This window comes from Periplaneta americana, chromosome 1, assembly GCF_040183065.1.
Source record: "Periplaneta americana isolate PAMFEO1 chromosome 1, P.americana_PAMFEO1_priV1, whole genome shotgun sequence".
In the NCBI taxonomy this organism is placed as follows: domain Eukaryota; kingdom Metazoa; phylum Arthropoda; class Insecta; order Blattodea; family Blattidae; genus Periplaneta; species Periplaneta americana.
The window spans coordinates 183,690,970-183,704,658 of NC_091117.1; the positions used below are offsets into that span (position 1 = coordinate 183,690,970).

At 35.2% G+C, this 13,689-nt stretch overlaps 1 protein-coding gene across 15 annotated transcripts in view; it reads left to right on the forward strand.

Annotated features, from left to right (window-relative positions):
- The window catches only part of DIP2 (disco-interacting protein 2), a 686,249-nt gene that overhangs the window by 629,847 nt on the left and 42,713 nt on the right, over positions 1-13,689 (forward strand). For 14 of the 15 annotated variants that reach the window (XM_069833532.1, XM_069833554.1, XM_069833586.1 and 11 more), the window contains 3 exons: positions 904-1,116; positions 3,275-3,506; positions 11,887-12,017. In XM_069833532.1, the coding sequence (XP_069689633.1) occupies positions 904-1,116; positions 3,275-3,506; positions 11,887-12,017 (576 nt within the window). The remainder of the gene's footprint in view (positions 1-903; positions 1,117-3,274; positions 3,507-11,886; positions 12,018-13,689) is intronic. The other variant, XM_069833546.1, reaches the window with a different exon arrangement.

The following is a 13,689-nucleotide window of genomic DNA, read 5'->3' on the forward strand; positions in this document are numbered from 1 at the left end:
AAAATTCTCACACTCCTTTTTTTTTCCCCTTCTTATTTTGGGTTAAAGAAATTACTCGTAATGCAATACATTTTCATCACACTGCATTACATTTTTCATATTTATTATACTCATAAAAGCAAATTTTATAATATGAGACTCGATAAAAGATAAAGTGAGAGGGAAGAGTTAATTAAATTAAATTAGCCTGAAACTATGATCAGTTTTATAAGTTGAATGACAGTACTCTTAATGGTATTCTCTGCTTAGGATTTATGATATTAAACAATTTATATACTCTGAAATGTATTTATTTTAACTTTTAGAAGTACAAATATCAAGAGGCAAATTAAATTGGCTTAAACATGGACCTATTGCTCCTATCTATTTTACGTTGAATTAACATAATTAATTAGCATTTTAAACCATACTTCTTGCATATATATTTGGTTGTCTATTGAATGATTGTACGATTCTGAGACTTAAACAATTTCAACAGCCAACTCACAGTTCATTTTGATAGATTTCTGTGTAGGATTTTTAAAACAAAAGCAATTCCATTTTCTGGCAATTATTTTAAGTTTCAGAACTAGAAATATTTAAAGGCTAGTTAGGTTAGCTTGTAGTACTTAGCCTAAATGGGCTTCATTGGGCTTATCTCTTTAATGTTATAAAACGGTGTTAGTTAATTAGCCATGCAAACTTCAGTCACCTTCAAGAGTGTAACCAAATCCCTTTTTGGCAACGTTTTTTGCCTTCGTTTTACAAAACTAGTTTGAGTCTCAACTATTTTAGTTATTACTAGTCTCACTTTTCCTTACATACCAATGATAAAATAATAAAATATGTTAAACTTACTTAAATATCACTTATTTATTTACAAAGGAGTTCATTAACTTAATATGGTATTTAAACTTGTTGCAGGGTGGCTTAGTGTTTGTATGTGGGTCACGTGATGGCCTTATGACTGTAACTGGACGCAAACACAACGCAGACGACATCATCGCCACAGTGCTTGCTGTGGAACCCATGAAGTTCATCTACCGTGGACGAATAGCTGTGTTCAGTATACGTGTGCTACGTGACGAACGAATATGCGTCATTGCTGAACAGAGGCCTGATTGCAGTGAGGAGGAGGTACGCATTTAAAATTTTGGGGAGAGGGACTTGTCATGAGTTCTTTCTTCTTTTAGCATAAAATATTTCCAGTAATAATACTGAAGATAACAGTTATATTACCGGTTGTTCTTTATGGTTGCGAAACTTGGACTCTCACTTTGAGAGAGGAACATAGGTTAAGGATGTTTGAGAATAAGGTGCTTAGGAAAATATTTGGGGCTAAGAGGGATGAAGTTACAGGAGAATGGAGAAAGTTACACAACACAGAACTGCACGCATTGTATTCTTCACCTGACATAATTAGGAACATTAAATCCAGACGTTTGAGATGGGCAGGGCATGTAGCATGTATGGGCGAATCCAGAAATGCATATAGAGTGTTAGTTGGGAGGCCAGAGGAAAAAGACCTTTAGGGAGGCCGAGACGTAGATGGGAAGATAATATTAAAATGGATTTGAGGGAGGTGGGGTATGATGATAGAGAATGGATTATTCTTGCTCAGGGACCAATGGCGGGCTTATGTGAGGGCGACAATGAACCTCCGGGTTCCTTAAAAGCCGGTAAGTAAGTAAATAATACTGAAGATATAAAGGGAAAATATTTCGCCAATCGAAGCAGTGGAACAATTAGAATTGATCAGACAGAAAAATATCAAATAAGAAAATTTGAAATTATAAAACCTCAGCATCATGTCAGTTATTATTTCAGAGTTAAAATACGAATATGTGTTAAATAATAAATAATTTGTAGACACTACAAGTTTATTGTGCTGTATATTTCTAAAATACTTTAATAAATAGGTATATAATTTTAATGTTTTTGATCAAGATGAACTATTTGATGAAGGTAATTATATAAGTAATGTTGTGAGTATGAATACTGTCAGTTGTTGGATTTGTTGTGACAGTTCAAGGAATAAATATGCAGCTGTGAAAAGACTCCTTTCATTAATAAGATTTTGTGAATTAATGAAGAGAAACGTTCAATAACAAGAGTGAGAAGGCATTGACTGTGATCAGAACATACTTTCAGAATATCTTATATTGAACTTCAAGAATGTGGTAGTGCATCTACCTCTAGACTAGCTGGCCCGGGTTAAATTCCCGGCAGGATCAGAAATTTTTATGTAAAATTTCTACCTCGGGACTAAGAGAGATGGCAGTGCACAACTTCTAATCACTAAATTGTGCACCAATATGCCTGGGTTAAATCCCAAATCTCTCCGCAGTGCATTTGAAGAGAAGGCATATGTCACTGTTGATAGTGATTCGTCCGTCAGATGGGGGACGTTAAGCCTGGCGACCCCCTTGGTGCTATTTGACAGGAGTAGGCTAGGTGCCGGCACTGGGTTTCCCCTTCTCCCTTCATCATCACTCATTCCAGACACTACACTTACACGAACACTTACACATACACTCATCATAGTATAGATTGACAAATCGAACTGAAACCCTGACAGAGTTACTACGTGAGCACTGGCTGTCTTGGGGAGGAGCAAGTGAGAAAGCACGGGGGGGGGAAGGGAGAGAGCACTATGCACTATGTACTTGCAGGTCCACTCACAGTTTGTCAAACCTGCTAACAAAAGCATTAAAAGGTTGACTAGTTGCCTGCATAATGGAACCTTCCTAGCCGAAAATCGAGGCAAAAATGAAGAATCCGTTATTGTGGTAATACTGGAGAGTGGTTCTTCTATTGGTCGCGATGCCCACACACACCCTCTCAGATATTTACGTGATGATTGGTGACTGAATGACGAGGAGCGAGGGAGAGAGAAGTAAGAAAGAGAGAGATTCCAGAAGTTGGCGTGTTTTACGAGGTTTCACTTGAAGTTGTCAAACTATACACGACATAACTCTCCACAGATACACATCATGTACAGTGTGGCCCACTGAAGTGGTGTACAACTAGAAAAATGGGTTACAGTCCTGCCATCTATCCGCAATATGCGGAACCCGAATCAAGTAAAGTGAAGTAGGTAGGCATTAGATACGTATATACATACATACATTTCGAAGATTGGCTCTATCTCCATCTTCAGGTAGAAAAGGGTGAGTGAGAAGGGTATCCTACTTGTTGGAATCGTAACAAACAGCTATTCTGCTTGACTAACAACGCACCATTGGTTGCTTTCTCTTTCAGATCAATAATAAGTTGTGTTTATTTGATTTTTCAGAGCTTCCAATGGATGTCACGAGTGCTGCAGGCAGTTGACTCTATCCATCAAGTGGGGATATACTGTCTGGCACTAGTACCTCCAAATTACCTCCCTAAGACACCTCTTGGTGGCATTCATCTGTCTGAGACCAAACGTCGGTTCCTGGAGGGAACACTCCATCCAGCCAATGTTCTTCTATGTCCCCATACTTGTGTTACTAACCTGCCAAAACCTCGTGAGGTCCATTCAGGTATGTTGCCTATTTTGCTAATACCACACTATTGCTTTGCTTAGTTGCCTTAACACTTGAGTGGTCCTATAATGAGGAATTTGTTAGATTACATTCCATTTCTGAAGTTCAGGGAAAGAATGTGAAAGAACCAATCTTCGATTATCTCATGTGAGTCAAATTTTTGCAATGGAAGTATAGTCAAAGAAAATGAGTAGCAACAATTTGTATGATTAATTGTAGATTGTAGGTTATCAGGATCACCACCGAAGTAATGCAACACATTCCTTTTAAGAAATTCGCCTTCATTTTACAATTTTACTGTTCATGCATTGTGTTGATACATCCTTTGGAAACAAATTGTCATCATCATCATCTTCACTTCATGGTTTAGGCTTAGTGCCTGTTCCGTCTTCACATTTTATTCAGTTCCACCTCTTCCTAGGACGTCCGACATCTCTTTTGCCTTTAGGTTGGTACTGTTGTATCAGTGCTGGAATTCTTTCATTATCCATTCGAGACAGGTGTTCTTTCCACTTTTCTTTATAATCTTCAACTTTTTCGTTTATGTTGTATATATTTAATTCTTTACGGATATCGTCATTTCTTATCCGATCCCTTCTTGTACATCCCTTTACTCTGTGAAGAAACCTCATCTCTGCAGCCTGTAATTTACTTTTATCTCGTTCTTTAATTATCCATGATTTGCTTCCATATGTCAACACGGGTACTGCCATAGTTTTATAGAACTTTAGTCTTGTTTCTTTTCTAGTTTAATTTTTTAGTGTTCTATTTATTGTTCCGCATATCCACTGGAATTTGTTTATTTTGTTGTCAATATCTCTATCTACATCATAAGTTATATTACAACCTAAATAATCAAAATGAGATACTTGTTCTATGGACTTATTATCAACTGTTATTTTTGTACGAATTGGAAATTTACCACTGTGGGCCATTACTTTAGTTTTAAACAAATTGTATTCATTTATTTTTTTTTTAATATAACTTTGTCCTGACTTTTAATAACCTTACGCCATTTCAGGATAAGAACATATTGTATATCCACATGGTGAAACTCAGAATCTGTGATTTTCACAATCTCTACAACTTTGGTCTTCAAATGTACACAGACTTTCGCATAAACCTCAGAATTAATGGTGGTTCCTTTCGGCACGACATCCAGAAAAACACGTCTTACTGAGTCCTAGAACGTCGTTGTCTTGGTATTTGCTGCCAAAGGAGCAGATCTTAATTTCTTTCTTCCTTAGAAAATTTACATCATGTCACTGCATCTCTCAAAAAACCTTCTTTGGAAACTGCGCAATTTTAAAGCCATTCTCTTTCTGCATCACATTGCCTGCTCACAAATATGCAAACCTTGTAGACGATCACAAAATTTGTGTGAACAGTTTTGTCACACCCACTAAGTCTCCACCTGATTTGACACCCATTGGATTATCACCCATTTCTTAACTCAAAGAATTGTGGAAAATGTTTGAGAAAGATGATATCATATTAAAACAGGGCAAATGGCTCAGAAGTAAGGTTGCTAGTTTACTTACAATATGGGCTTATATACTCTTGTTCTGAGATAGTGTAAAGATTATTGAGAGAACCAGATAAATTTGATTTTTTTTGTTATTTACGACAGTTTATTAACTGCTATGGTTATTTAGCATCTGAGTGAGATGAAGGTGATAATGCTAGCGAGATGAGTACAGGGTCCAGCGCCTAAAGTTACCCAGCATTTGTTCTTAATGGGGTGAAGAAAAACCCCAGAAAAAAGCCTCAACCAGGTAACTTGTCCCCACCAGTATTCAGACCCGGGCTCTAGTTTCACAGTCAGACGTGGTGGACATGTTGTTTCTAAAGGATATACTTGTACATTGTGTAAATAGCAACACTTTAGAATGCAGGATGATAAAAGTGAGTTTTGTATTACTTTTGGTGTGATCCTCTTCATATGTCTTTTCAGAAACTTAAACCAACAGTTGATCGTGTGATTTATGAAATTGATTGCATAGTTTTATAATTCATAATAATGTGTTAGTTTAGGAGTGTTAAATATCGATTATTATTTTGGTTCTAATTCTTAATTTTCTAATTCGTAATAATATATTAGTTCAGGAGTGTGATGTTTTGTTCCAGTTCATTATTCTACATGGATTCTTGTGCGATCTAATATGTATGACTCTTAGCCATTAAAAATCATTGTTAAAACAATTTCAGATCAGTAGGCCTACTTCACTTCAAAGTGATAAGAAACAGGACTATCTACCTGCGAATGGAAAGTTTTAAACCATTGTTTTCATATACACTAACCCAGGGTGCAGTGATAACAGTATGAAGTTGTATAGACACTAAAACCTCTTACGAAAATTGTTCATAGAGTCCAAATCCTAGTACAGCAGGATAACTCTGTATTCGTAGGATGTCTTTTATAATCAAGCATGAAATTACTGTTTTAAAATTCAAACTATTTTGCCTGAATGCATTCTGAAATTGCAGTTGTCGCTAAATAGACATTGGTCTACATATTCGCACCGTATAGCATGAGATTTGTATTTCTTGAAAGTCACATTGATTAATTTGTGAGTAAGACTAAATCTTGTTTGATTGCTTTGTGGTAAGAGTGATTATAGCATACTCACCCAAAACACACGTAGGTATATATTGAGCAATTCTTAAGTAGGACAGATATCACATTCATAATATGAATATAAAATGTATGTTGCTTTTATTTCTAACCAGAATTAATGTACTAAGTATAGCCATAGAAGTATACATCAACTCCACATATCTTGTTTAAAACAATTAAAATTGTATATTTACGCATTTTTCTGAAGTTAAGCATGCTTTAGGTTGGTTGAAAAACCAAAGTCACATTTAATTAATAAGGACTGTGATTATTCTCAAAGTATGATTTGTATGAGGGTATGTGGATTTATATGGGAAATAACTGGGGTGTAGATAGTAGACCTCAAAACAACAAAGTTCGTCCATATGAACATACAGTACCTTAGGTAAATCTGCGGTGGCCATGTTCAGACTCCTTACGGGTCATTATTGTCTGGGTAAACATTTACATAGGATTCAATCTCAAGGGAAAAAATGGAACTCTCTGCATCATAATCCACAGTTAATTCCCGATTTACCACGAAAATCGTCTGTAGCTGCATTTAGATTGGCAACAGGCCATGACTGTTTGGCCAAACACCTGCATAGAATTGGAATATATCAGTCCCCTAACTGCCCATTGTGCAACTCAAACCAAGCAATGGATTCGGAACACCTCAAAATCTGTGCTTCATTTGCTGACCATGATAATATCTTTGAAAAATATTGGAGTGCAAGTGGTCAAATTACTTTATTGTCAAATGCCTGGCATTAGAAAACAACAACAAACAATAATAACAACATTTACATAGGATTGGCATACTGTCTGCTCCAAATTGTGTATTGTGTTCTCAAGAGGAAGAACTGTATATGAATCATTTAATACACTGTGAAACACTTAAAAAAAATACAAGTCTTACATCTAAATACTGGGAAGAAAAGAGAGAAAATAACTGGATTTTTAAATCAAGAGCATTAGATACTTATCTACATACAGCATTGCTCAAATCATTTAGAACATATTGGAAATTTGCATTATTTTGCGTTTAGCAGTCAGTTGGCTGAAATGTAGCAGTTCTCGCATGTCATTAACTTTGCTGTTGTCAGTTACAGTTTACAGTGATATTTTGTGCTAGTTCATTTTTATTTTGTAGTTCTATTGTACTCTGATATTTTGTTTTCATTCCATATTGTCACTGTTTGTTTTTGTTACAATTGATACATCACATGAGCAAAGCAGAATTCTCTCCCCTCCGTCAGATATTTAATAATGCTGTATCAGCTGTTAGGCTATTTAGCATGAGTGAAATTGATGATAGTAAGATAGTTTTCTGTGAGATGAGGCCGAGGATTCCCTATATCATTGCCTGACATTCGCCTTACATTTGGGGAAAATTTTGGAAAACACCCAACCAAATAATCAACCCAAGTGGGAATCGAACCCATGCCCGAACACAGTCTTGGATCAGTAGGCAAATGTGCTACTGTCTGAGGTACGTCGGTGTCCCAGCAGAATTCTAACCCTATCTCAACATACAAATATGTTACAGAGTTTGCTCAAGAATGAATGACATGTTGGTGTAGCAACTGTTACTAGGCTACTGAAACAATTCAGAGACTCTGGTACTTATCACCTGAAAGAAAGAGGAACTGTGGGTGTAAAAGAAAGACCACGATACGGTCAGGCTATTTGTTAGTTCGAAAAAGAAAAATGAGCCCTAGACTATCAGCTGTGGACTTAACACGCGTAATGGTGAAGTCTGGAGTTGATATCCATGTTACCATGGTTAAGAGGAGTTCGTTGGAGATGGTTTGAAGTACTAAACGAGGAAGTGATTTTCACAGCCTTCTTTCCAATGCAGCTCCTATCTCACCTAATTTTTCCTCGGTTAGAATAGTTGGTTTTCTGTTTTTCTTCCTTTCTAACACGGATCCAGTTTGTTTAAATTTTTCTAGTAATCTATATATAACGAATTAAATGCTTACTGTGCACCAGAGAAGAGGACATGGAGATGGAGCACCTGGCTAATTGTGAAACTCTTAGGACATTTGTGGACCTTCCATCAAAATATTGGGAAGCAAGAAGGATGATGACTTCATTGTTAAATCCAGAGCGTTAGATACACACACACATATATAATGAATGTATTAAGAATATGGAATCCTAGGAATTCCTGTATGAAACTAAGTGACATTCCAGATACGAATGTGTCCTGTCAAAATTTAACACAATGAACGCAAGTTGCTCTTTACTGTACTCCATAGCAAACGAAACTAGACCACAGTGAACACATTTTGCACTTTACTGTATCCTATAGCAAACGAAAATGAACTGGACTGAATAAACTGAATAAGATATGACTTAAAACCATGCATAGCTGGCACTCTTAAAAATGACATGGCATGCATCACCTTACAGGTACAAGAGGCTGGCTTCCATGGTATTGCATTCTGAGTTTTACTGTAGACTAGCAGTCACATCTTATGTGGTAAACCCAATATATTATGTTCATAAGACTTTTTTTGTTGTTGTTTTGAGGTCTACTATTCACACCATAGTCATTTACCACATAAATTCATACATTCTGCACAATAAACTTCATACAGAAAGTTTACATTGTCCGTTATATTTCTGTATGGAGTAAGATAACAGAATCCGAATGTTGAGATTTTTAATTAAATTTATAGCATGAATAAAAACATAATGTTACATTTTGTCATAATACTCATGGATTTCTGGGTAGAAAGTAGTTCGTATATTTGTATTAACGTTGTCGTATATAAAAGTTTGAAAAAATAATAATAAATGTATAAACCTCATTCAATGCAAGAATTAAACTTCTGAGTTTTTCTAACCCTACTTGCAAGATTGTTGTGGTGGTAGTTATTATTAGGCCTACTATTATTATTATTATTATTATTATTATTATTATTATTATTATTATTATTATTATTATTATTAATCGTAATATAACTAAAATTAGTATTAGGCATATTCTATCGTCTTATTGTTATTTGCTGTGTAAATACAATATGTTTGAAATTAATAGTAAGGCATGGGCAATCACATTTCAATCATTGTGCTTACATTTTCATATTTCCTGACTATTTTCCATTAAAGTACCGGCACTAACTACAGAAAGATATATTTCATGGAGACATAATCAACCTGATGCCTTTTGAATGAACAATTTTATAGGCCTAATATTGGCATACTGTCTTTTACAGTCTAGCCTAATTTATGTAGAAGGACATTTAAATTCACATGGTCACCACTTTTTATCTCCAAAAATGGCCAGAAAAATACATTAATTAAATAAATTTAACTACCGGTATATGAAAATGCAAATGAAAAACTGTATTCACTATAAATAAGATTAAGACAAGATATTAAGGAAGAATTAAAACGCTTGCTTCATGCATAATTGATTGATCTGTGTACTGTTTTACTCAATCCTGAAAGTAAATGTTGTAGATCCATAAATTGAGCTCTAATATCACCATTTTGAATAGTGACTACAAATTGATGAATCTTATATTCTGTTAGTGTGAAAATGTGACACATTATTGTAATTTCAAATAGACTAAGAAATTGTGGACACGTTTGGTGTTGCTTAATATGGGAATAGAGTACATTAGTAGTGTCTTTTGTTTAATAACGTTGGATTTTGAGTCTAAATGTATTTACGAGTGGCATTTAGAAAGCAAGGGACAATAGAATATTACTGAACATCAACTGTCTGTTAAAGTAAATCATTGGGAATGAGCAAGACAGTCGCGAATCCAACAGCTGTGAAATTCATGTCAGGAACCTAATTGTCGCAAAAATCCATTTCACAATGAATTATGCGAAGTTTACAGGCCTAATTTAAATAAGTGAATGAAAGGTTAAGACAGTTGTGTGGGCAGTTTACAAAAGAGCAAATGCCTATGCACAATGTGTAAAGAAGTGATCAGCCCTCTGTTGTCCTTGATCGACTTTTGGAATATGCAAACATAACAATTATTCGCGAAAATGGGCACTTCACAATGAGGAATCAACAAATTTTCCACAAGTTTCATGTGCAGTACTATGTTAACATGAGACGTGTATTTCATACACAAATGTGGAAAGAATTGATATAATGGTTGCACATAGATTCCCCCAAAACAAAAAGGGTCAGTCGTTTTCGACCAATAAAATTTATAGCCACCATCTTTTTTTTTTTGGGAGGGGGGGGTTGAATTGGTGGTTGTGTTTTGTTTGGTTTATTGGAGTTAAAAACCACATTTAATGCTGAAGCTTACAGTGAGATCCTGGCAAGATTACAAGTCATAAAAAACAAAGACGTGATCTGTTAACTTTTGTTGTTGGCCTTTTGTTTGATAATGCATGTTTTCACATTGCATAGTGAACTCTTGAACTGCTTCAACATTTCAAGCAGCACTTGTTTGACTACCCACTCGACATTCTCAACCTGACTCCTAGCCATTTTGCATATCAAACAATTTTTATAAGCAGGGTCACAGCTTTTAGTAAATGACAAGTACCTGCAAGCAACAGCGAAGAACTGGCTTTCTTAACTGATGTTAATTTCTTTGACAAAAGGCACTCGAAGAAGCTCATACTACACTATTACAAATGTCTCGGTTATCACAACCATTACATTTGGAAGTAAATAATAGTTATAAGGTAGGCTTTGGTATAATAAACTATTTCTGAAGGAGTCTCGTATTTACATTTCAAATGTTATTTCATAGAAGAAACTGATATATGTAAAAAGAGGAGTAAATGGAAAACAGTATTATTACTAACCTTTACTAAAAATAGTTTAATTATTTTAGCTAAATAGACTTGCAACTAAATATTAGAGAACTGATGTATTTCTGGAATCCACATGGCCCTCTTAAAGTGAACTTATAAACTGGAAGAGTCTGGGTTTAATTCTGGGTGCAGGCAGAATATTTCTGATTTCTATAACTTCTGCCACCACATTACTTCCTTCTAGATCAAGATCAAGAAAATATGAGAGCTTGTGCCCCTGCCTTCTATGCACCTCAGTGGCTTGTAGAAGGAATTTTTTCTTACCATAATGAACTTCTAACTCATGAATGAAATAAATGTCACATTTCCACAGTACATTTAATCTTAAGGTAGTAATGTTATTCTTTTATGTCTGGATGTACTCTACTTCTGAATTGATAGGGTCACTCAAATTCTACTATAATGCTTTGCGTATACCTGTGTTTTCCTTGGCATTAACTGGCACGTAGAGTACTTAAAATTATAAATCACATTCTGCCACTTGCTGTGATACTTACAAAACTAAAATAATAGTCTTTGATGTTGATGTTTTGCACATTTTCAATTTCCATAATCATTTAGCCCATTCATAACAACTAACTAGTTCTGACATGTCTCATGTGTAATCCTAATTTACTAAAAGTACTGTAATTAAATTTGTTAAGTTATAGTCAGTGCATATCTCTTGGAATATTTGAACTGTATCATGTTAAAAGAAGAGATATATTTTGTACGAAAATGCTGTAATTGTTTGGTTTTACTGTGTGCACATCTTGCATTAATCATCATAGCAGTATTCCTCCAAAATCGTTTTACTTTCATCATGATAAAGAAGAAATATCAGAAGGATTCACTCTGTTCTTCGACATCACATAATTACAGATGTGTAAGAAGTAGATAGAGGATATGAATGGTCTAAACACCATGCTATTGTATTGTGTGTGCTTTTTAGTTTTGCAATTCGCTACAACAGCATCTTTTTGTAATGTGGCTTCCTAGCTGCTGACTTTGTTACAGACGTTGGCCCTGCCTCAGTTATGGTGGGCAACATAGTTCAGGGTAACCGCCTCGCCTCTGCGCAAGGCAGGGATATGGGCATTGTAGATGAAGAGTCTGATTCTGCACGAAAGGCAAGTAGTGAAGGCATTGTATTTTAAGAAAAGAACACTTTTATTCAGAAATTGGAAAATATATTAATATTTATTTTTAAACGTAATGAAGTTTAAATGAAAAAAGATTTCTGCTAGTACCGGTATTAGCTGATGGTTTATTACTTTCAAACAAGAATTGATTATACATTATTGAAATGATTCCAGGTTGCTTTCCTAAGAATTATGTTGCCAGTATATAAGTTTTAAGTAAATTAAGTATACAGTAGATTCTCGATTTAACAGACTAATAGAGGCTAAGGGTGTCCATTAAATCGCGAATTTTTTAAAGGGTAATATTTTATAATACAACACTGAAATTTTAACACTACAGTACAGTACAATGTATTACTATTTTAATATGAAACACTATACAGTATTAGGGTACGTTTATAAATACAGTACAGGTAACAACTGGATAGTACGCACGGTAGAGCAATGTCGGTAGTCGACGTTACTCGCTGGCTGCTAGTCACCGAGCCGTGTCAAACAAAAGACAATCGAAATAGTGGTAGTGAAATTCGCGATTATATTCTTAAATAAATCACTCCATTAGTCAAGTGCAAGGTTTATGTAGTACAACAGCGGTGTTTTGAATGCATTAAAAGAAAATGCAGATGTAGTAACATCTTAAAGTAGGTTATCACAACGAAATAAAGAGGAAAAAAGGTGTGTTTCACGGAATATAATTCAAATGGCAGAAAGTAAAGTTTCGGTTAATGTTCGCCAAAGCGTTAAGTACGTAATTATGACCGCGTTACCGTTTTATTTGTGGCCTAGAGAAAAATACGTAGTCTTTTACGAAAAATAAATTTTAGGGGCCATGAAATTATTCACTGCTTTCATTATGTTATTGTTTATCAATATTACGAAACAAAAACTGTCATAAAGGCCATGACCGACTAGAAACATTGATACCAAAGAGATAAACCAATTCAGCTGTGATGAAACAAAAGAAAATGCGATAGATATTAGATATTTTAGTTCGAGATAAAATGGACACTTTACAAGACATAGTGAAATGTTCCCAGAAGGAAATGACAGAAAAGTGCAATTTTGGCCTGTCTGCACATGCTCGGACTTGGTTAATAAACACCTAAACTAACCAAACCTAACCTTCGTATATGCAGGGTATGTAACCGGAGCAAGAAGGGATCTTCTTCATTTGATCTGCAATGTACACGCGAAAATAAATTCAAGTAAGAATCACGCTCCCACTGCATGAGAGGTTCGTCCATGTGCTACAGCAAAACTGTTTCTGTCCCAACCCTCTCATCTAAGCCACATAATCTACTCGCAATATTTACGCAAATACACCTTGTCGCTAACAGTGATGCTATCTCTCAGTAATGTTCAGAACTAAGGAGGTAGAGAGAAAAAAAAAACAAATTTCTCCTTCTAACGACACCACACACCAATGTCATGTTCTTATGTTGGCGACAGTGTGTATTTAGTTAAATTTGGTGGTAAATGTAATGGCACGGTTCAAAGCTACCGTGCTAATTCTTCAGTTTAGCGCAGTACAGTAATAAAAAGCGACAAAAAACCTCTTTCTGTTAGTCACTGATGGTCCAAAAGAATATGCATGCACTTATTTACGGTAGAAGGTTGCTACTAGGTTGAATGAAGAAAGTATCGATCTTCATTTTCCTTC